Source organism: Anabrus simplex, chromosome 1 (genome assembly GCF_040414725.1).
Source record: "Anabrus simplex isolate iqAnaSimp1 chromosome 1, ASM4041472v1, whole genome shotgun sequence".
Lineage (NCBI taxonomy): Eukaryota > Metazoa > Arthropoda > Insecta > Orthoptera > Tettigoniidae > Anabrus > Anabrus simplex.
In genome coordinates, this window is record NC_090265.1 from 1,210,478,887 (window position 1) to 1,210,502,310 (window position 23,424).

Here is a 23,424-nt window from a genome sequence, read left to right on the forward strand (position 1 = left end):
CCAATTAAATTCACAATAACGTATATTGCAATTTATTCTCTATTGGTTTTATATTTAATCACGAGATAATTTCAATGCATATTCATGGTGTTAAACTCAAGCGGTGAACCAATGAGCTAGAATAGAGTTTTGCCATCAAAAGTGTCAAATCTAACGTCTTTTGCAATAGGAAAGCTGTCAGAGCTATTGTTTGTGGAACAGCGAGAACAATATTCACGTAAAATGTTTTGAGGATAATTTTACACTGTATTGCATTTCTGGAATATAACAACACATAATGTTACTAAAGCCGCCCGCAAGTTAGGCCTGTCTTGTGAACAATATATTCAAGGTTAAATTTCTTTCAACAAACTAAACTCTGTATTTCGCCTTTAGTGACCCTCGACTATATCTAAAATTTCCTCATGTCTATTTATCGTTGTATTTACACCTCATTTTATCAGCAGTGTATGAATATAAAGGATCTTCAAGAAAGAGCCTTTATTGACACTTTTGCACGTGTTATTTGAGTAGGGTATATTTCTTCCTGTGGGGTAATAATACAGTTATAATTTTTGAATTGCTTGTTTCTGGTTAGCGCTTTACATTAGTACATAATTAGTCAAGAGGAAAATATTGATGTAGAATTTAAAATGAGCTAGAAACGTAATCACAAATTTGGATCAATTGAGAAATTTCGGAAATGTAATTCTCTACGAATGATTCTACATTTTATTATTGCCTAGCTGCGTTACAGGGAAGAATTTCTCCACAAATTTAATGAAATTCATAGACAGTTTGAACATCTAATTTAGGTATCGAAACAGGCCAACTATAGAGTCATTGAAGATGGTTTTATTGAACTGCATTTCGTGATTTTTTCTACGGCAACAGAGAGGATTGAAATGGACTATAGTGGAAGTACTCTCCAAATAGGAACAAAAATGCTTTGCAGAATTCAAGTAAAATGATGACTGATGGAGTTGTCATTTAAAATAAGAAATATCTGTTGCATAGGATACAGGCAAGTGTGGCAAGCAATGACTAAAGCAGCAAACAGAAATAGACGATAAATGAAGACTTCGTTCTTAGGAACAATTATAGCAGGATCAAGAAAATTCCTAGCAGTATGAAAATATGGACTACAGTTCACAGAACTATCCAAGTATGAAAAGCAACGGATTTACAGTAAACGAATGATGACGAACATGGCATCACATCACTACCTCGGCGGCACGTCATCAGATACAGGTAGACTGCAACGTTGCTATGCCAACAGGTAAACTCAGTATCAAGCTGCGAGGGAGTCAGTCACTTGAGCCAGAATACAACCCTACAAGAAATATTACGGTAATTTGTTTCGCTATTTTAAGAGAAAGCAAAAATTGTAACTGGACGAAATTTTTATAAAATAAATGAACATTTTAGAAAGTTCTATAACTTACATTTTACTGAATGGGAAAATATTAAAATATTATTTTGGTATTCCTGTAAACTCATATCTCAGTTAAGAATTTTGGCTTTTATTTCCTAGAAAGATTGAAGTACAAAGGGATGAATTACCTTGCTAAATCAAATATGAATAGGTCTACTAGGAAAGAAGAAGGGTGGAAGGAAGTGTAGCACATGGAAATATCTATATTGTACAGGTACCAAACAGGTAACAAACAGCATATGGAATATTACAAGTTTCATTTTGTATTACAGTTCTAGACAGTCCGTCCAGTTTAGAAAGAAATGTCGGTCTTTCCTTAGTCACACCTCGTTGCCGTATTCCGAACGTCTTCACAGGCGTGTGGTGGCTATAATGTTTTGATGCTGATACTTTAGCACGTAGTGGATGTCCTCGCCATTGACTACAGTGTTCGGCCAGCCACAGCGCTTGCCCCACGTTGCTCTTGAGCAGGATTTCTACGAGGTCAGTCCAACACGTTGGTGGCGAGCCACGTTGACGCTTCGCATTGGACTTCTTGGCCACCAGCTTCTCCAGATGGGGGCTGTGAGTGATATGTGTATCAGTTACGGTCAGATTTCCTCGAGAACGATTGCCTTAGTTCTATGAGCTGTCCACTAATTGCGAAGCACATGTCGCCATTCCTCAATCCTCTACCCTTGACAGGGCACGGCCGTGTTCGTGATTTTACTGTCCTGGTTTCCTTTCTCCAAGTCTGGCGGTCTATCACTATAATGGTAGCCTCCTGGAAATATTTCCCCACCGGAGGTTGCATCTGATTGGCTGTCTTCCTCGCGGTGTCTTGCTATTAATCTTCCCCTCCAACGCAAGCTTCTCCAGCGTGCCGGTTCTTCTGACGATGTGACCGAAGTACCGGTAAGCCTGGTTGATCCTCTCGAAAAGCCCAGTCTGGATGCCCACTTCTACTAGCACGGATGCATTAGTTCGGTGTTCAGTTCAAGAAATTAGGAGTCACCTCTTATCTGCCTGCTTGATTGTCCAGGTCTCAGGTGTGTGGGTTCCAATGGCTAATATGCGAGAGTGAGCTACTTGCAGTCTTTTGTTCTCTGTAACTGTATGGTTCTTTCATATCCTACTCAGTTTTGTGGTGGCTGACCTGGCCATGGCCGTTTTTCTCTTGATTTCATCGGAACACCCTCCTGTATTAGAAATCATGGAGCCCAAGTAGACAACTTAGTGTACGACCCCGAAAGCAGCTATCTCCCTCACACTTGGTTGCTTGGCTTTCTGTCTGTCAACAATCGTCACCTTTGTCTTTCTTCTATTAATTTCCAGACCATATTCCCTGCTAATCAATATCAGTTTCTCCATGAGGACCTGCAGTTCCTGTGCCCTAGCTCCCAGAATCAACATGATGTCATTGTAGCTAAGTGTTCTGATCTTCCTAACCCCCGTTAGAAGTACCTCATTCTCAGTCCTGCAGCACTATTCTCATTATGTTTTCAGTGCAGATATTGAAGAGGTTGGGTGAGAGAAATCACCCCGATCTTGTACTACCTTCTGCTTTGAAGTTCCTGGCCATTGCTTGGTTGACACGACAAGTCGCCGTGTTGTTTTGTTAAATATCCCGTACAGGTAGCGGTAGGTACTGTGGGACCCCCATTTATAGAAGAATGGTCCAGAGATGTGCCCATTTCATCGAATCGAATGCGTTGGACTAATCAACGAAGCACAGAAAGATTGCAATATTGAACTCTTTGGCCTTTCCTACAACCTGCCGGACAGTCAGAATTTGCTCCGGTGGCCTTTTATGTTGAAGAGCCACATTGCTATTTAGCTATTTTGAGGAAGTAGAAAGTTTTTCAGCCTATTGTGAATGACATGGAAGACAATCTTGCTCGTGAGAGGAATGAGAGCTATTGTTCTGTAGTTGGGACATTTAGTCTGTGTACGTTTCTTGTAAATGGGAATGATACTATTCTTCCGGCCTTCTCTCCGTCCACCAGATGGTACTGCATAGTTCTAAGATTGTGTTTGTTCGTACTTGACTTATATCTTTCAGTACCTCGGTAGTGACGGGTGACTTCCTGATTCTCAACTGACTGATGGCCTTTTCAATCTCGGACTGCAAGATAGCGGGTTCCAGTTTTTAAGGACCACCCTGGGGGTCAGCATGGCGTTGGTTATCCTTAAAACAAATTCATGCAGTACTATCGCCGTACTTTTGAGAGTCCCTCTGTGTCTGTGATCTTCACACCACACTTGTCCTAAATTACTTGTGTTCGGGGTTTGAAGTCCCCCATAAAATATTTGACAGTTCAGAAGAGGTCGTGAATTTCGTTTCGCATGACGTCGCTACTACACATCTCAAGTGACTCGATGTAGCGGCGGTCAGCGATGCGTAAAGTCTATGTCTATGATACGTAGGATATAACAGGGAAAACAATGGTGTTGACAAGATTGATTTTTCGCATTGTTTATTGAAGTGTCCCGTCACTTTTTGTTCAGCTGCATAATAGAAATTCGTCCGAGTTGTATGCTTCTATGTATCTCCGATATACGATCTGGGTCACCACTCCAAATCTGCCAATTCCGTAAGCATTTGGCCGATTCAGGTTTTCGCGTCCCATAATCGTAAGTTTGGTTTTGCTGATGATGATGATGCTTGTTGTTTAAAGGGACGTAACATCGAAGGTCATCGGCCCCCAAGTTTGGTTTTACTGGCATTGATACCTAAACCATATGCAGATCTAAACTCCTCCAGCTTGCACATCAGTACTTCAAATTATGCTTGGCTGGATGTAATAAGACCCCGGTCTAGAAAGCAAAGAATAACGGCCGAGGGTATTCGTCGTGCTGACCACACGGCACCTCGTAATTTGCAGGTCTTCGGGCTGGGCAGCGGTCGCTTGGTAGGCCAAGGCCCTTCAAGGGCTGTAGTGCTATGGGGTTTGGTTTGGTTTGGTTTGGTTTGGATGTAATAAGAGCAGTGTCAGGAGGTTCGAGGTCGTAATTCCACTGATGGACACTCCTCTATCTTACTTTCCTAATGCACCTCAAATGGTGTATTCACTATAAAGTTGCGGCAGGGTACATCCTTGGTGGACTGCCTTCCGAATGCGGCATTAATTTAAGTGATAAATGTGTCAGATATCCCAAGTAGTTTATTGTAACTACGCTCTCAAAGTCACTGAGCTGTTCAGAGTTCATATAGCTAAACGATCGAAGAATTTCCCGTAGTTGTGATGAAGATTTAAGGTTACTTAGAAGCACATCAGTATACGACTAGACAGTCAAAGTAACTCTCAAATAGCTGGGCTAATTATTCTATTTCAGAATTAATTTTGTCATATTGTTTTCATTCGGAACTATATCAGATTTTGAGGCAAGTAGTGTTATCAATACTGCAGGGAATCATTCTTTTACGAAATTGTTTCTTGTATTCTAAATTTAGTTAACCATCATTGAATGTGAAATAAAAGCGCTTCCTTCATAGAATATTGTTGTACAGTAGCATATCTAGCGTGCTGAACAATCAGGCACCGAGCTCGATAGCTGCAGTCGCTTAAGTGCGGCCAGTATCCAGTATTCAGGAGATAGTAGGTTCGAACCCCACTGTCGGCAGCCCTGAAGATGGTTTTCCGTGGTTTCCCATTTTCACACCAGGCAAATGCTGGGGCTGTACCTTAATTAAGACCACGGCCGCTTCCTTCCCAGTCCTAGCCCTTTCCTGTCCCATCGTCGCCATAAGACATATCTGTGTCGGTGCGACGTAAAGCCAATAGCAAAAAAAAAAAAAAAAGAAAAAAGAACAATCAGGTGCAGTCATTGGGGACGACTAGGCGCGATTACCACCCGCTTATATCATCGTGTCCGCCTCTGTGGTGTAGTGGTTAGCGTGATTAGCTGCCACCCCCGGAGGCCTGGGTTCGATTCCCGGCTCTGCCACGAAAATTTGAAAAGTGGTACGAGGGCTGGAACGGGGTCCACTCAGCCTCGGGAGGTCAACTGAGTGGAGGTAGGTTCGATTCCCACCTCAGCCATCCTGCAAGTGGTTTTCGGTGGTTTCCCACTTCTCCTCCAGGCAAATGCCGGGTTGGTACCTAAGGCCACGGCCGCCTCCTTCCCTCTTATTTGTTTATCCCTTCCAACCTTCCCATCCACCCACAAGGCCCCTGTTCAGCATAGCAGGTGAGGCCACCTGGGCGAGGTACTGGTCATACTCCCCAGTTGTATCCCCCGACCAAGAGTCTGAAGCTCCAGGACACTGCCCTTGAGGCGGTAGAGGTGGGATCCCTCGCTAAGTCCGAGGGAAAAACTGAACCTGGAGGGTAAACAGATGATGATGATGATGATGATGATGATGATTATATCATCGTGTAGTACGACTGTTTACCAAACTAATATAAGGAGTTTTTAATATAAAAAAATGTATACTTCCTAGAAGTGCAAGATATTCCCCGACTGCCTGCGTTTCAAATATTACTTAAATGCTTACAGATTATCATTCAATCATGATGATTCTTTCCGTCCATTTTATTGATGAAAATAATCGCGTTGTTGCCTACATTGGAAAAGACAAATCATTTGATGAATGCTCGAAAAAGGTTTCTCGGAAGTTTCTGAGTTCTGAGTTTCACCAGTAAGAGCACCGACTAGACTTCTACAGTAACACTGCCTATTAAGGAGAAAGAAACGTGTAAACTGACAGGCAGGTAACCCAGATATATGTTTGTTAAAATAGCAGTAATTTATGCCCATCGCGGCAGAGATAACAAGTTAGATAAATGCAAATGCCAGTGGAATACAACGAAGCACAAAAACATTATAAGAAATTTAACTTTGGGAAAATCATAGGATTATAAATGTATTTTTCAGTAAAATGTGTAATGCGATGTTACCTAGCAATGTACCGACTGTGATGTGAAGTATTAAAGGATGGCCATGACATGCAGATCCATGCCTTGTGCAGCTTTCAGGGTACTGTTGCTGGACAACATCGCGTCACAATTTTTGTTACATGACACTATTTCGTTACACGAATTTTTGGATGACACCCAGCACTGAATATATTTATGTCAAAACATCCTTTTACAGAATAAGAGCGAGTTACTCACCGCCTATAACCCGACAAGTGAGATGTACATCGTCCCCTTCGTCGTGAGGACCTACCGTCGTGTTGAGTTGACGTCCCCACCGATCGAACACGCTGGGATGTTCAGGAGGCACTGAAACAAAACAAAAGATTATTTAGAATCCGAAATTGTCAGTGTTGTCTAGTTAATTAGGGAGTTTCAGTCAGTCTGTAATCAATAAACTTTCAAATAAATTTAGACGTGTACTCAATTACACTACAGTAAAATCACTTGTTAACAATAAAATAGGAGTGAAGGTGATTATCTAAGGAACGTTTCATAAAGGATTAAAGAAAAAATGTATCAGAAACAGCTCATAGTTCCCATGACCAATTCGGTATAAGAATAGTCTAAATTTCAACCAATCAACCGCCCCCTGTCGCCACTATTTTCGCTTATCACTTTCATTTTATCCCACTTATTCTTACCTAAATGCATCATAATAGCACAGAAAAACATCTTCAATAATACATTTGAGCACAGACCGCATAATCAAGGGGACGTAACTGTGTTGTTCTGGTAAAGCCGACAGCCAACAACAACAACAACAACAACAAAAGAAACATGCTGAAAGTTTTATTCTCTGTTAAGGTTACGAACATCTCTGTATATGATTTATTTTATGTTTAAGCATTTTTCATATTATTATTTTAATTTTTTACTTATTCGTTAAAGAGCCAAAATAAATACAAGTAGAGATTGAGATTCTCTCTAGATACATCGTAAAACTCTCACTATGGTACTGTATGTATGTTGAGTCCTCAGCCCTAAGGCTGGTTGGATCCTCAACAGCTCTGCCATCAGCTGGCATAGATGGCCTAGGCATCACTGAAGAGGCGTACTAGGGCAATAAGGAGTAATATAGTTTCCCGTTGCTTTCCTCACCGAGCGAGAAGTTGCTATTACATATCAGTCTGCCAAGCTCACTGCACCGTCTGACCCTATGAGCAACATTTTCACACCATGCATAGCAGGGACTGGCTTCAAAAGGAATGGCATTACTAGCATCGCTCATACCTCAGTCACTTCCATATTGTCAAAGCCAAGGATAAGACAGAGACAGATCTATGAAAGTAACAAAATTGCTCTAGCCTATACCAGAAGACATAGAGCACTGCAAACACTAGGTCCTACCAGCAAAGGCATCACTATGGTACTATAGATAAAATATCTATATCAATAACATTATAATTTTGTCTGTATCCCTTCAAATTTAGCCTCATACTTCGTGTTTATCAGAAATAGAAAATAGGTTCAATTCAGTTCTTGTCTGTCCGTTTTTAGTGCTTTGATCTTTTTTTTATTACAACTTGCTTTACGTCACACTGGCTCAGACAGATGATACGGCGCCGATGGGATATGAATAGGCTAGGATTGGGAAGGAAGTGACTGTGGTCTTGATTAAGGTACTTCCCCAGCATTTGCCCAGTGTGAAAATGGGAGACCTCGGAATACCATCTTCAGGGCTGAGGATAGTAAGGTTTGAACCCACTATCTCCCGAATGCAAGCTGACAGCTACATTACCCAAATCGTGCAGTCACTCTTTCGGTTGTGTTTGTTTGTGTGGACATTACGGCAAAATAGCTTAACAGAACTTCTATAAAATTGCTATTAAGGTTCAGAGTTAGATGGGGTGTTCACTAGCCTATATACAATATTATTAGACAAGTATGTAAGCCTGTCTTTGACAGCAGAATTTACTACGTGGAAAGTAATTTAAAATTTGAAATTAACATATTAATGTGTGTGTTTTGTTTCTACCCCTTTAGTACCATTTCCTGACACGGGGTCCGGAAGGGGGTAAAATGAATTTATTTGGTATTTTATCACTGTCGGATGTCCTTCCTGCCCCCAACCTCATTTGAGGAACTAATTGAGATGAAATCAATGATGATGAATGAAATTGGGTAAGAAAGGGAAAGGAGTCGGCTGAGGCCTATAAATTGCAACCGCCTCTGAATTTGCCCGAAAGTGAAAATGGTAAACCACAGAAAAGCATTCTCAGGAGAGCAGACGGTGCGATTAGAACCCGCACGCCTCCTGAGTTCAGAACTTGTCTCCATAATCGTAGCACGTTAACACACGTGGCCACTCGGCTCGGTGAACACACCTCCGCACAAAGATACTAATTATGATTTTTAAAATCCCACGTTCATAAGTTTGGTTTATACCCAATAAAAATCATCATGATCATCACTACGTAAACACCCTGCATATTGTACATTTTTACCGTACGAGCTACAATAACAGAGATATTCATAAATATATTTTCATTAATCTATCAGTGGCGAGCATCGGTGACGTAGAAATATTATTCAGTTGTCATGATAACGAACTAACTGAAGATGGTGATGGTTTTTCTTGTTGTGATTGTTTTCATGAGGTGAAAAATCGCGTGATCTCTGTGGTGTAGTGGTTTGTGTGATTAGCTGCCACCCTCAGAGGCCCGGGTTCGATTGCCGGCTCTGCCACGAAATTTGAAAAGTGGTACGAGGGCTGGAACGGGGTCCACTCAGCCTCGGGAGGTCAACTGAGTAGAGGTGGGTTCGATTCCCACCTCAGCCATCCTGGAAGTGGTTTTCCGTGGTTTCCCCACTTCTCCTCCAGGCGAATGCGGGGATGGTACCTAACATAAGGCCACGGCCGCTTCCTTCCCTCTTCCTTGCCTATCCCTTCCAATCTTCCCATCCCTCCACAAGGCCCCTGTTCAGCATAGCAGGTGAGGCCGCCTGGGCGAGGTACTGGTCATTCTCCCCAGTTGTATCCCCGACCAAGAGTCTGAAGCTCCAGGACACTGCCCTTGAGGCGGTAGAGGTGGGATCCCTCGCTGTGTCCGAGGGAAAAGCCGACCCTGGAGGGTAAACAGATGATGATGATGATGATGATGATGAAAATCGCGTGATAATTATCCCCTATTGATCAGGTGGATTATGAAGATGACTCAAAATGAGGGGAAAATAGCCACCGAGACTGAACTATTCTAAATGTTATGGACGAGAATGTTCTAAGATTCTAACGCTTATCGACATACTTACTATACCTGTTAGATGAGGGCACATTACTGCTGCAATTACAAAGACTAAACCATGAACGACGGTTCAGTAAGAGGTTGTATAACATAAAAATTATAAGCACCTACTGTAGAAGAGAAACGCAAACATGAGAGGATATTCCCTACAATTATACGTTAAGTAGGCAGACTAAACGTAATACTTTAATATACTGTATGTTGTTCTCTTGCAGTAGTTCACAAGTGCTGTGTAATGTATTTATTATTCAAAGTGGGTTCTATTTCAAATTTTATACTAATATTCCAATATATTATTTATTCAGGTTGACGCCAGTTTCTGAGATTTCACAGAAATACAGTACGAAGTATGAGAAACCTGTTCATTTCAAATTCAGTTTGGTTAAATTGTCAAGAGTTTGTATGTCAACCGTTGTGTTTTTTCGATTTATGCCTCTACTTTTATTGCTGTACTGGTAATTATTTTTGAAAGGAGAAACCAACCAAAAGAAGACGTAGTAGGCTGTACTAGGTACACCTATCCGAGTTTTAATCGTCGATCATAATTATACTTTGTAAGTAGAAAAAGAGGGGCTGACTGGCCGAGGCAGTAAAAGCGTGCTCGGTTTGACCGGAAGGATGTGGGTTCGAATCCCCGTCAAGAAGAAACGAGATTTCCACTTCCGGATATGCATATGGCCCTGACGTTCACTCAGCCTGCACCAAAAATGAGTACCAGGTTAATTCCTGGGGGAAAAGGCGGCCGGGCGTAGAGCTAACCACTCTACCCCATCAAGTGCCGAGGTTAACAATGGTGGAAACCTTTACCTTCCACTCCTCCAAGGGTCTTCATTGCCTGTACGGAGATGACTTTTCCCACTAGAAATATTCTTTCATTGTCGACACAAACAAATAAAACGAACCGAGTGAGTGGTTGCACGGTTTAAATCACATAGCAGTCAGCTTGCATTCCAGAGATAGTGAGTTCGAACGCTATTTCATGGTAAATAACATTACGGTCATCTATATTATTATTATTATTATTATTATTATTATTATTATTATTATTATTATTATTATTATTATTATTATTATTATTATTATTATTAAATTTTCAATCACAAAACGTCAGCTGTTTATTAATTATGATCACGTTTTAATTTTTATCTTGTATCCTGATAGATTTCGTAAAGATGAATACTTTCTTTCTTTCTTTCTTTCTTTCTTTCTTTCTTTCTTAATCCGTTTACCCTCCAGGGTTGATTTTCTCCCTCGGACTTAGAGAGGGATGCCACCTCTACTGCCTGAAGGGCAGTGTCTTGGAACGTGAGACTTAGGATCTAGGGATACAACTGTGAAGGATGCCAAGTACCTCACCCAGGTGGTCTCATCTGCTGTGCTGAATAGAGGCAATGTAGGGGGATGGAATTTTTGGAAGGGATAGACGAGGAAGAGGGAAGGAAGCGGTCGTGGCTTTAAGCACTATCCCGGCATTTGCCTGGAAAAAAGTTGGAAACCACGGAAACCCACTTAGAGGATGACTGAGGAGGGAATCGAACCTCTGTCTACTCAGTTAACTTACCGAGGCTGATTGGACCCTTTCCAGCCCTCGGGCTACTTTTTAAATTTCGTGGAAGAGCCGGGAATCGAACCCGGCCTTCCACGGGTGACAGATAATCACACTAACCACTACACCACAGAGGCGGACGTAGAGACGAATCAAATTCTAAAAGACTGTGCGACTTCTAAACACTGCGCTACACCGCGCGATAACGAACTTACGATCGCCAAAACATACTTTAATATTAGGCGGCCATCTTGTTTTTTCAATCAATCAATCAATCAATCAATCAATCAATCAATCAATCAATCAATCAATCAATCAATCAATCAATCAATCAATCAATCAATCAATCAATCACCACTGATCGGAATTTAGGGCTATCGCGCGGGTGGCAGATTTCCTATAAGTTTTTGATCTAGTCTTTTGTTTTGTTAGTGGTTCAATGTCGCACTAACACATCGAAGGTTTTCTTCGGCTTAAGGATTGGAAAGTGCTGGGATAGGGAAGGTGGAGGCCATGACCTTAATTAAGGTACACCCCCGGCATTTAAAAATGGGAAACCACGGGAAGCTTTCTTCAGGACTGCAGTCGGTGGGATTCGAACCCAAAATCTCCATAATGTTAGGTCGCAACTACGTGACCTTATCCGCACGGCCAACTCGCTCGGTCCTACTTAGTCTTTTTAAATGATTTCAAAGAAGATCGAGATATTTCGAACATTTCCCTTGGTCACTTATTCCAATCCATTCTTCATCTTCCTATCAAGAAGAACATGCTGCAGTTTGCCTTCTTTAATTCCAACTTTATCTTGATTTCCTACTTTTGAAAACTCGTCTACTTATCATCATTCCACGCCATCTCTCCGCTGACAGCCCGGAGCATACCGATTAGTCGAGCATTTATAAATTATTTTCGTTCCATACGCTGAAGGGGTGGTGGCGTGGGATATAGAAGGGTTAATCTCACAATTTGCCTGAGTACAGGAGAATGAAAACCAAGGAAAACCATTCTCAGAGCAGCCGACGGTGCGTACCAGTCCCTCTGCCTCCCGAATGCAGATCTGCCTACTCTACTCGGTCTCAAGTCGAGCAGCTCGTCTCCTTACTCCAGAGTCTTCCTAGCTCAACATTTGCAACACTTTCGTAACACTATCCTTTTGTCGGAAATCGACAAGGAAAAATCGCACTGCTCTACTTTTACTTTCATTTCTCAAATCGTAATTATGGCGAGAGTCCCGTAAACTGAAACCATATCCTAATTGTTTTGTTTGTAGCAGTGAGAAAGAAATTCATCCCTACGTACGCTTGGAACTGAAGCCGAAGCTATACGAACTCTTCTTAAGGACGGTCGAGAGTGTTATTCAAATACTTACCTGAGGCTACCTTTTGAAGGAGGCCAGTATTACGATATCCTCCACCATATTGCTTGACTTTCATGACCGGGTCGTAACCTTTCACCCCAGTTAAGTACAAATAGAGTCATCCATATGACACATCACAGAGCTTAACGGGAAAGAACCCCACACAAGAGTCCGAATTACAGAGCGAGTTGGTGACGTAGCTGCGAGGTTGCAATTGGGAGACAGTGAATTTGAATCCCCGTGTCAGCATCCCTGGAGATGTTTTTCCATGGTTTCCCATTTTCACGCCGGCAAATGACGGGTTTGTCGCCGTAAAAACTGTCTGGTGGTTCAAAAATAAAAAATAAAATGGAGGTATCCAAATTCCTGCACAAACAATGAATTATGTAAATAATTCTATGCACTTTTTATTATATTGTCAGGATTTTAGAAGCTTCCAGTATAGACCGGTGAAATGATGCCAACCTCTGGATTCTAAGATCAAGGGTTCATACCCGGCGGAGGTAGTTGGATTTTTCAAGGACGGAGAAAGTTCATTCAGCAATCCATATCGTACGACCTCAGAAAATATAAGATTTGGTGTTTATGGTGTTTATCCGACAAACTCAACTCAACCATAGATCATCCAACATATAAGCGTCTCTCTGCCAACTAGACGAGGCCGTATGATGACGGTGTTGAAGATTATTATTTTCTTTTTTTTTCCTAGGGGCTTTATGTCGCACCGACACAGATAGGTCTTATGGCGACGATGGGATAGGAAAGGCCTAGGAGTTGGAAGGAAGCGGCCGTGGCCTTAATTAAGGTACAGCCCCAGCATTTGCCTGGTGTGAAAATGGGAAACCACGGAAAACCATTTTCAGGGCTGTCGATAGTGGGATTCGAACCTACTATCTCCCGGATGCAAGCTCACAGCCGCGCGCCTCTACACGCACGGCCAACTCGCCCGGTGAAGATTATTATTATTATTATTATTATTATTATTATTATTATTATTATTATTACAGTCGAACCTCTCTTCTGCGGACACCTTCGGTTCCGTGGAAAAATGTCCGTTACGATAGGTTTCCGCTAAAACAAGGTTGTAATAGTGAATAGAACATTTTAACGCAAGTGGCATCCACCTTAAATGTTTTTTTTTTTTTTTTTTTTTGCTAGGGGCTTTACGTCGCACCGACACAGATAGGTCTTATGACGACGATGGGACAGGAAAGGCCTAGGAGTTGGAAGGAAGCGGCCGTGGCCTTGATTAAGGTACAGCCCCAGCATTTGCCTGGTGTGAAAATGGGAAACCACGGAAAACCATTTTCAGGGCTGCCGATAGTGGGATTCGAACCTACTATCTCCCGGATGCAAGCTCACAGCCGCGCGCCTCTACGCGCACGGCCAACTCGCCCGGTGCCTTAAATGTAAGCATACATGTCTATTTTAATTATTTTAAACAATGTCCATCTAAATATTTGCCCGGGAGATATTACAAGTGATTTTACAGCCTTTACATTAATTTCAGCTTCAGGGCGTAATCATTCTGCTGGGTGTACAAATTTAGCACATTTTTCTTTACTGCGATATTCTGGAAAAGCGAAGAACGACCCAGCGTGACACACAAATTGTTTATTCAGTTTCAACTATCAGATTCTTTGCAATATCTCGCGCCTTTCCTTGTAATATTGGCCCACTCACTTACAGTTTCTTTTCTCGAACACATTTAAACCACTCATATACACTGACTGACAGTGACAATGCAACACCAGGGAGGAGTGGTTCGAAAGGGATGAAAGTTGGGGAAAAAACAGAGACGGCACGGATGAATAATTGATGTTTATTTCAAACCGATATGCAGGTTACACAATGCGCACGGCATCGACTCAGTAGGATGTAGGACCACCGCGAGCGGCGATGCACGCAGAAACACGTCGAGGTACAGAGTCAATAAGAGTGCGGATGGTGTCCTGAGGGATGGTTCTCCATTCTCTGTCAACCATTTGCCACAGTTGGTCGTCCGTACGAGGCTGGGGCAGAGTTTGCAAACGGCGTCCAATGAGATCCCACACGTGTTCGATTGGTGAGAGATCCGGAGAGTACGCTGGCCACGGAAGCATCTGTACACCTCGTAGAGCCTGTTGGGAGATGCGAGCAGTGTGTGGGCGGGCATTATCCTGCTGAAACAGAGCATTGGGCAGCCCCTGAAGGTACGGGGGTGCCACCGGCCGCAGCACATGCTGCACGTAGCGGTGGGCATTTAACGTGCCTTGAATACGCACTAGAGGTGACGTGGAATCATACGCAATAGCGCCCCAAACCATCATGTCGCGTTGTCTAGCGGTAGGGAGCTCCACAGTTACTGCCGGATTTGACCTTTCTCCACGCCGACGCCACACTCGTCTGCGGTGACTATCACTGACAGAACAGAAGCGTGACTCATCGAAGAACACGACGTTCCGCCATTCCCTCATCCAAGTCGCTCTAGCCCGGCACCATGCCAGACGTGCACGTCTATGCTGTGGAGTCAATGGTAGTCTTCTGAACGGACGCCGGGAGTGCAGGCCTCCTTCAACCAATCGACGGGAAATTGTTCTGGTCGATATTGGAACAGCCAGGGTGTCTTGCACATGCTGAAGAATGGCGGTTGACGTGGCGTGCGGGGCTGCCACCGCTTGGCGGCGGATGCGCCGATCCTCGCGTGCTGACGCCACTCGGGCTGCGCCTGGACCCCTCGCACGTGCCACATGTCCCTGCGCCAACCATCTTCGCCACAGGCGCTGCACCGTGGACACATCCCTATGGGTATCGGCTGCGATTTGACGAAGCGACCAACCTGCCCTTCTCAGCCCGACCACCATACCCCCCGTAAAGTCGTCTGTCTGCTGGAAATTTCTCCGTTGACGGCGGCCTGGCATTCTTAGCTATACACGTGTCCTGTGGCACACGACAACACGTTCTACAATGACTGTCGGCTGAGAAATCATGGTACGAAGTGGGCCATTCGCCAACGCCGTGTCCCATTTATCGTTCGCTACGTGCGCAGCACAGCGGCGCATTTCACATCATGAGCATACCTCAGTGACGTCAGTCTACCCTGCAATTGGCATAAAGTTCTGACCACTCCTTCTTGGTGTTGCATTTGCTCTGTCAGTCAGTGTATTATACCACATTTACGTCTGCGAAAACCCCCACTTTATTTTTATTTCTAGATTCCTATTTTCCTCCCACTAACAATGTCCTTTTTTATTCTTCACAGTTGTGTTTTCCCGCAGTTTAATTTTTCATGGAGCGTTTTCCTTCTGTCGAGATCCAAACACGCTCGTCCCTCTTACTTATACTTACTGGACGAAGAAATGTTATGGTATTTCTGCCTTAACAATCAGTACATGAATGTCTCTTCCTTGTCATGTTTACTGAACTAGCTGACCTCGACCTTATCAGCGACAATCTGTGTTATGAATAGAATGATGCAAGATATCCTGGACAATCTCTTGGTAATTTATGAGTAAATAATCACTCGTACATTCCCGGGCAACTAGACTTCTCAGAATGTACACTAATTAGAACACAAGACGACCCTAACGCAGAAGGTCGTTATGCATGATAGGTACCAACATAGGCAAAAAAAAATTAATTCTTATAGCAGTTGTATAGTATTATTTGAAGTGATTCCACATACTGTATATGAGTTGATTATTGTGAGTAGAATTTTGTAAATAATATAAATTTATTAAGGATGAGCTGTGTGTTTAATAGAAAACTTGTTAGTGTAAATTGTATAATATAGTACTGTATTTTAGGAAAATGTCTTCTTTTCTTTTTCATTTAAATTTAGTGCTTGATAATAACGTATTTTTTGTATCATTTGCCACCGAGGTAGACACCTCGTTTGCAAATAAGTGATTTTGATTTTGAAGATTTGGAAAGAACCCTCTACAGAAGAATTACCTTCACGGCTATTTCAGAATTCCTATCTACATTACAACTCTCATTTCTGTGGACTTGAAATAGTACAAATCTTCAAATGTTATCCCCGTGTATGTGTAGAATGATATTAAGAGAAGGTATGACATAGCCATGTGTAAAGGAAAGTGTCCTTGGAACGTATAAGGTCTCCGCTTAAGACAAGTGAACTAATGACGATATCCGCTGTCCGGAATTCGAGGTGTCCAATTAAACACTCGTAAAATGAAACCCGTTCGGTGGAAAAATGTCCGTACAGGAAGGTGTCCGCTGAATAAAACCGTCTGTTAGGGCAAGTTCGACTGTATTACTATCTTTTATTATTATTATTATTATTATTATTATTATTATTATTATTATTATTATTATTATTATTATTATTATTATTATTATTATGTTACGGACATGTAATATTATGACTCCTATACCCTGCTGTGTGTATGTTGTCCTAAACAAGAGCTACAGGAGCAGAGCAGGTGGTTCATGACATGAAGGGTCTTGTCCGAGCACAACATATGTTGTATATTAATCAATGGACTAATGATGTCGCCGAGGAGATCGAGACAAATCGTGCCGCGGCCGGGATTTCATTAACACCCTGGCTCGGGTAGTCATTAATAACAACTGAACCTGCTGACCCACTTGAGATCGTATCGTCTGCTTTAGATGAAACGTGGTCTTCACAGAGCGCGAAGACATACTCTCTGGTTATTGTTAGAGTGGGGACACAGGAAATGAACTATGTGTTGTTCTCACTGGCGGATAAGGAACAGATGTATTCTCTCAGTTCCCTTTACATGTTTTGTTACCGTAATTTCAATGAACTATGATTTTTCTTTTACTAGTTGGTTATAACCTCGGCAATGCGGAGATTAGAAAGAGCCAGGATTGCGAATCAATGGAAATCCGTCGTTATGGCTTCCCCAGAACATGAGCTCGCAGTTACGTGACCCGAAACGCGTAGACAACTTCCTCTATATTAAACTGTGATCCAATCAACTTCGAGTAAATATTTCAAATAGAATTTAAACTTATTATCCTGTGTCGATAACATTATAGAGCCATGCACGGATGCGGATATCCGCGGATTTATCCACGGATATGCGCCAAGTTAGTGCCTTGGCGGATACAAACTGTATGGCGGTGCGGATAATTTTGCTGATAATTTCAAATAATGACGTTTATTGATTTTCACTCAGGTATACTCTTGTTTTGCTTGTGGTTAAGCGACCTTTCACATTGGTATGGGAGAATAGTGATGTATAAAGAGCCTTGAAACCATAAAGCTGCAAATGTGACCTGAGAGTAACTGGCTCCTGGCCGCAATATTAATGGAAGGAGGGAACAAAAGTGAATACGTAGGAAGTTGTCTCAAGAGAAAATCCCTCATAAACCTGTAACTGTAGGAATCTGGTGCCAGGTGTCAGGCCTATTGTATTATGTTAACAAATCTATCCGTTTTAGTATTTAGATATTTAAAATATCCGCGGATAACCATTTTTCGGATGCGGATATTATTTAGTATATCCCCGCAGCGCTCTACGATATAGGGTGCTGTAGGAAAGTGGCGACTCAATCGCCCTGCGGGACTTAACTGCAAACTGCCACTGGAACACTGGGGTAGGAGGAAATGCCTGCACTCAACTCTGAACATCTAGGTATTGTAATCAGGGGCGAAGATTTTAAAGAAGCAGTCTTCCCACCGCTCTAGCTCCATTTGGGGCTAATAAACCACCCGGTGTATAGTTTCAATTTATTCATTGAAGTACAAGAATGGTCAGATCAAACACGGTTAAGAGATTAGTCCCAGACTTCCCATAAGCAGTGGCTAGAAAGAATCCATGTCTATTCGGGCATAAGAGTAAAGAAATGGATGATGAAAAGTACATAGAGTACATGCAAAGGACACTTTAAAGTAAGAAACAAATACACCGGCAGGAACCGAACCTAAAAATGTACGTACATTTCGCGTCCGATGCTCTAACACTGAGTTACGATGTCCTTGCCATTTTTGTTCTGTTGGCTAGAATCTGAGCTGGAAGTCCGCATTTAACATCTCTTTGGGATGTACTATGTACTCAGGATGACTTAACCAGCTAAATGTATATTTGAAGTTGAGCAGGCTACTGTAGTGAAATCTAAATATTCAGTTAGTAAGTTATGCTTATTAGTTCTTGGTAAGAGGAAAGGCATGCATCTGTACAGTAATCTTATTGGTTTTACGTCCCAATAACTACAGAAGTTTTAGACAGATCGATCACAGTCTGTCAGTGAAATTACGATTAGTTCGACACGCATCTTCTTCATCTCCCCTTTAGGGTGTCCAGACGTGTATTGTTAGCACATCAGATAGGAAGAAGCATTTCCCTTGTAAAATGGCAAGACCATCGAACGAGCATGAGTGTCTTGTAAGAGACCATCACTACGAGCATTGGGTCATAAACTTCGATGGGGCGGCCACGTTACTGACATGCATAACACACGCCTTATTAATATTATATTCTCAATTGAAGAGTGGAAAATGCAATCAAGGAGGAGATCAAGGAGGAGGACGTCTTAAAGCAGAAGTGGGCTCCTTGAGTTAACGGCATGAGCGTGCGAAGAACCGAGAGCAGCTGTCTTCTAATAGTTTGTGCTGTATAGACTCGATGGCGATACGCAGAGTCAAGCCACAGCAGTGTACCTGGCTGAGTGTATTATGTTCACGCAGTGCAATCGTACTGTTCGTTTATGCTGTATTCCTAAACAAGCTTTTATGTTAGCCTACACTATTTCTATGAGTACAAGTAGTAATCAAAGGAGTATTTAATTATCACATGTCAAAATAAATAATTTTGTTTCCTAAACAAAACCTGATGAAATGAACACAATTAAATGTATTTAGTTAGAACATGGCGTTTGCCTCTGTGGTGTAGTGGTTAGCGTGATTAGCTGCCACCCCGGAGGTCCGGGTTCGATTCCCGGCTCTGCCACGAAAATTTGAAAAGTGGTACGAGGGCTGGAACGGGGTCCACTCAGCCTCGGGAGGTCAACTGAGTAGAGTTGGGTTCGATTCCCACCTCAGCCATCCTCGAAGTGGTTTTCCGTGGTTTCCCACTTCTCTTCCAGGCGAATGCCGGGATGGTACCTAACTTAAGGCCACGGCCACTTCCTTGTCTATCCCTGGTCTATCCCTTCCAATCTTCCCATCCCTCCACAAGGCCCCTGTTCACCATAGCAGCTGAGGCCGCCTGGGCGAGGTACTGATTATTCTCCCCAGTTGTATCCCCCGACCAAGAGTCTGAAGCTCCAGGACACTGCCCTTGAGGCGGTAGAGGTGGGATCCCTCGCTGAGTCCGAGGGAAAAGCCGAACCTGCAGGGTAAACAGATGATGATGATGATGATGACATGGCGTTTGTATACAAAATAAGTTATTTTTGTTTCCTCACCATAATCGAACGAACTGAATAGAACGAGACATTAGGCACAATAAAACATTAAATTTGTTTAGATACGCGATCCTGAAACTGTAAGCCGTTCAAGCACGTGGTAGGCTGTACTTTCCGTCCTTTATTTCTCTGAGCTGGAGCGTTACTCATTGAGCCGAATTGTGCCCGCCGTTGTTCTAAACTCGAATACAAAGATGATTCAAATTGACATTATCAATTGGAAAGCACTGTCTGGTCGATCGATGTGGTGACAGTATTGTCCTTGAAGGCCCACAACATTTTGAACATCGGCGATGAAAGCACGAGTTCGATAAAAGAGATTGCAGAACGAAGCGAGGAAGTTGGAGAATAAATAATCATTAGTTTCTAAGAGAAAAAGTAAGGAACTTTTGCAGTTTTGATGTGCCATCACTACACTGCATTTCTGGTTTCTAGAAGTGATTTCTTCATCGCTCTAAAACTCGTAGCCAGTGACCTTGATGCACCAGGAAGACATCATTATTCTCGCCAGTGAGTGAAGCCTTTCATGAACACTTATGGCTTTCCGGTCGACTGCTAGATCGTCGTCGGCGTGTTAACCACCGCTCAGAATTTTACACTTTAAATTGTATTTCAATCTATTCTTAATTACTGAGCATATTAAAATCGTATGGGCAATATAATTCTTTACACTATTCTAGCTTATAATTAGGGAACATGTTAAATTCATTGCATCCTTTATAACGATTGTGGGACACTGGCCAAAGGGGAATGTGCAGTACATATGTATTGAAAAGATATTACATGGCATCTAATGGACATGGGTGCCGCAGACTGAAATCCATTGACGACATATTGCCGGCTCTACATACATAAAGCAAGTCGCAATTTGGCGACGCTACGGCAGAGTGCACCATATTCTCCTCGGGACAGCGGTCCATTACCAGTCGACTGTTAAATGTCCTCTGCATGAATAGTTCACAACCTACAGCTGTGGTTACACGCACAAACTTCTACTACCTCACCACTCACAGAGCACCAATCATAGCAGAGCCAGTGTTAAAATGAACAACCTTCGCTAACATCATATACTGAAGAATTTATAGGAGGATGTTAAACCCGCTGTCTGTCATAGGCTGAGCTCCGAGTTTACCTTTGGATTTAATAACTGTTGAACCGTCGTCGGCTTATGAGGCTGAAGTCCGCTGTATCATTTCAAGAAGTATTAGGAACAAGTAAATATGCAATATTAAATAGCACCTGTGAAATAATAGTTTCCAGAGATTCATTCTTACTGATGTGATGTTTCCATCACAGTACAGCAATAATAACTTCAATGTTTCCTTATTGGATTATTATAGAAAACTGCTTTGTTAGGGAAAATAATGAACAGAGCGAGTTGGCCGTGCGGTTAGAGTTGCCTAACTGCAAGGTTGCATTCAAGAGATGGTGGGTTCGAATTCCACTGTCGGCAGCCCTGAATATGTGGTTTCCCATGTACACACCAGGATGGGGCCGCACTTTAATTAACGGCCATGGTCGCTTCTTTTCCAATCCTAACCTTTTCTCGTCTTTGCGTCGCCGTAAACCTTCGTTGTGTTAGAGCGACGTTAAACCACTAGCAGAAGTCCCCGAGACTTCATCTGATATTGATTTATCTTTTCACTCTCACGTTCCAATAGTGATGTGCCCTTTACTTCCGACGTCAAAGATAATTCCGATATTGATAATTCGCTGGATAAATTACCTCGGTAGTTTGAATGAAATGCCAGCGAAAGGTGATGTTGATAACGGTTTTAGTTTAAACAGAGAATCGCGGATCTGAGTACAGTAACACTATCGTTTACAGTGTTGCCAACTTATATTTTCAAGATCCGCTAAATACTACTAAAATCCGCTAAAATTCCACCAAAAAATCCGACCTCAAATAATGAGCAATAATAATAATAATAATAATAATAATAATAATAATAATAATAATAATAATAATAATAATAATAATAATAATAATAATAAATGTCTGCACTCACCTGATCTGTGAGTTTCACTGGGATTAACCTCCTACCTGCGAGCCGGCGAGCTAAAACTTGTGGGCGTTTTAGTGCCCGGTGCAAACTAGGTGAATCCCCTACCTAAAGGGCCACACACAGAACAGGGCCAGGCCAGTTCATTAAACGGTCTTCCTTCATAGCATGGATATAAATGCTACTTTCTCAGTTTCATTATTTGTCGTCATCCGTCAACTAAGAGATAAGCACCCTTTCCCCACGCATTACAAACTTATGATACCATGATCTCATATCATCAAATCCAAATAACATGTTTTCCTCATGTGACTGCTAGCTCCTGATAAGAAATACGGAATAGCTGGGAGACAGAATGGAGTACATTTTCTTAAAAAACGTAAAAGGGATAAAACACTAAATTCCGCTAAAATAAATCCAGAATTCAGCCAAAAAATCCGCTGTTCGCTAAATGATATATTTCTCCGCCGACAGCCTTCTAATTTCACCAAATTTAGTGGAAAATCCGCTAAGTTGGCAACACTGATCACTTACTTTTATTTTTCACGTGACAACATCTGACTTCACAGCATGCACGGAAAGTTGGCGTTATGAAAATCAGCCAGTATATCACAGGCTGTTTCTAGAAAACTATAAGTGGCATATTCGATATTACGATGTCGCTTAGTAGCTCAAGGTCTTAGATAAGTGTTACAGTGATAAAATTAGTACAATAAAGCAACTTCTCTCTGTGAGACCTCGTGAACTTAGTGCTCGATTAAGTATTCTCTACGTCCGATTTAAAAGATCCTGGTCTCACTCCGTTCGCAAGTAGGCAGGCTAACAAATATAAGTGACATTATAGCAATTTTGCTTTTGTTTTATGTCGCACAGATACAGATAGGTCTTACGGGGATGATGAGATAGAAAAGGCCTAGGAGTGAGAAGTAAGCGGACGTGGCCTTAATTAAGGCACAACCCTAACATTTGTCTGGTGTGAAAATAGCAAACCACGGAAAATCATCTTCAAGGCTGCCGACAGTGGGGTTCGAACCCAACACCTCCGGAAGCAAGCTCACAGTTGCCCGACCCTAAATACACTGCCAACTCGTCCTGAATAACGAATACTAGTACAATTTGTGAACATTGAAAATTTGCACAAAAGTCATGAAATATCGGTGATTTCCCCGCGTAAATATCAATTCTGTCCCCTAATGTGGAGTACTGTTGAAATGCTCCTTTCTACGCCCAAGATGATGGTACCGTAACGGTTGCTCTACAACCGTTATGGGGGTCGAAATTGTAATACTTTCTTCATGTACTGTACTTCGTATCGACTTCTGAATATGGTGGAATATGAGGGTGGTTGCCTAGTTGTACTTCCTCTTAAAACAATAAACAGCACCACCACTCCCATCTGAATATGAATTCCTCCCCATAATGTATCGCTAAAGAGAGAATATTACGCCCAATATAACTATACCCTTACGGTGGACTTAGGACAATTAGGGCAGAAGTTTGCAGTTATCATAGGCCACATATAAATAACATTGTATTGAAGTGACTATCAAACATATATCTTTCATTCCAGCCGGGTTGAGTGGC

General features: G+C 42.2%; 1 protein-coding gene across 1 annotated transcript in view; it reads right to left on the bottom strand.

Moving 5' to 3' along the window:
* LOC136858529 (neural cell adhesion molecule 2) overlaps positions 1–23,424 on the bottom strand; it is a 491,718-nt gene that overhangs the window by 370,469 nt on the left and 97,825 nt on the right. The window contains exon 3 of the mRNA XM_068225657.1: positions 6,511–6,621. Coding sequence (XP_068081758.1) covers positions 6,511–6,621 — 111 coding nt within the window. The remainder of the gene's footprint in view (positions 1–6,510; positions 6,622–23,424) is intronic.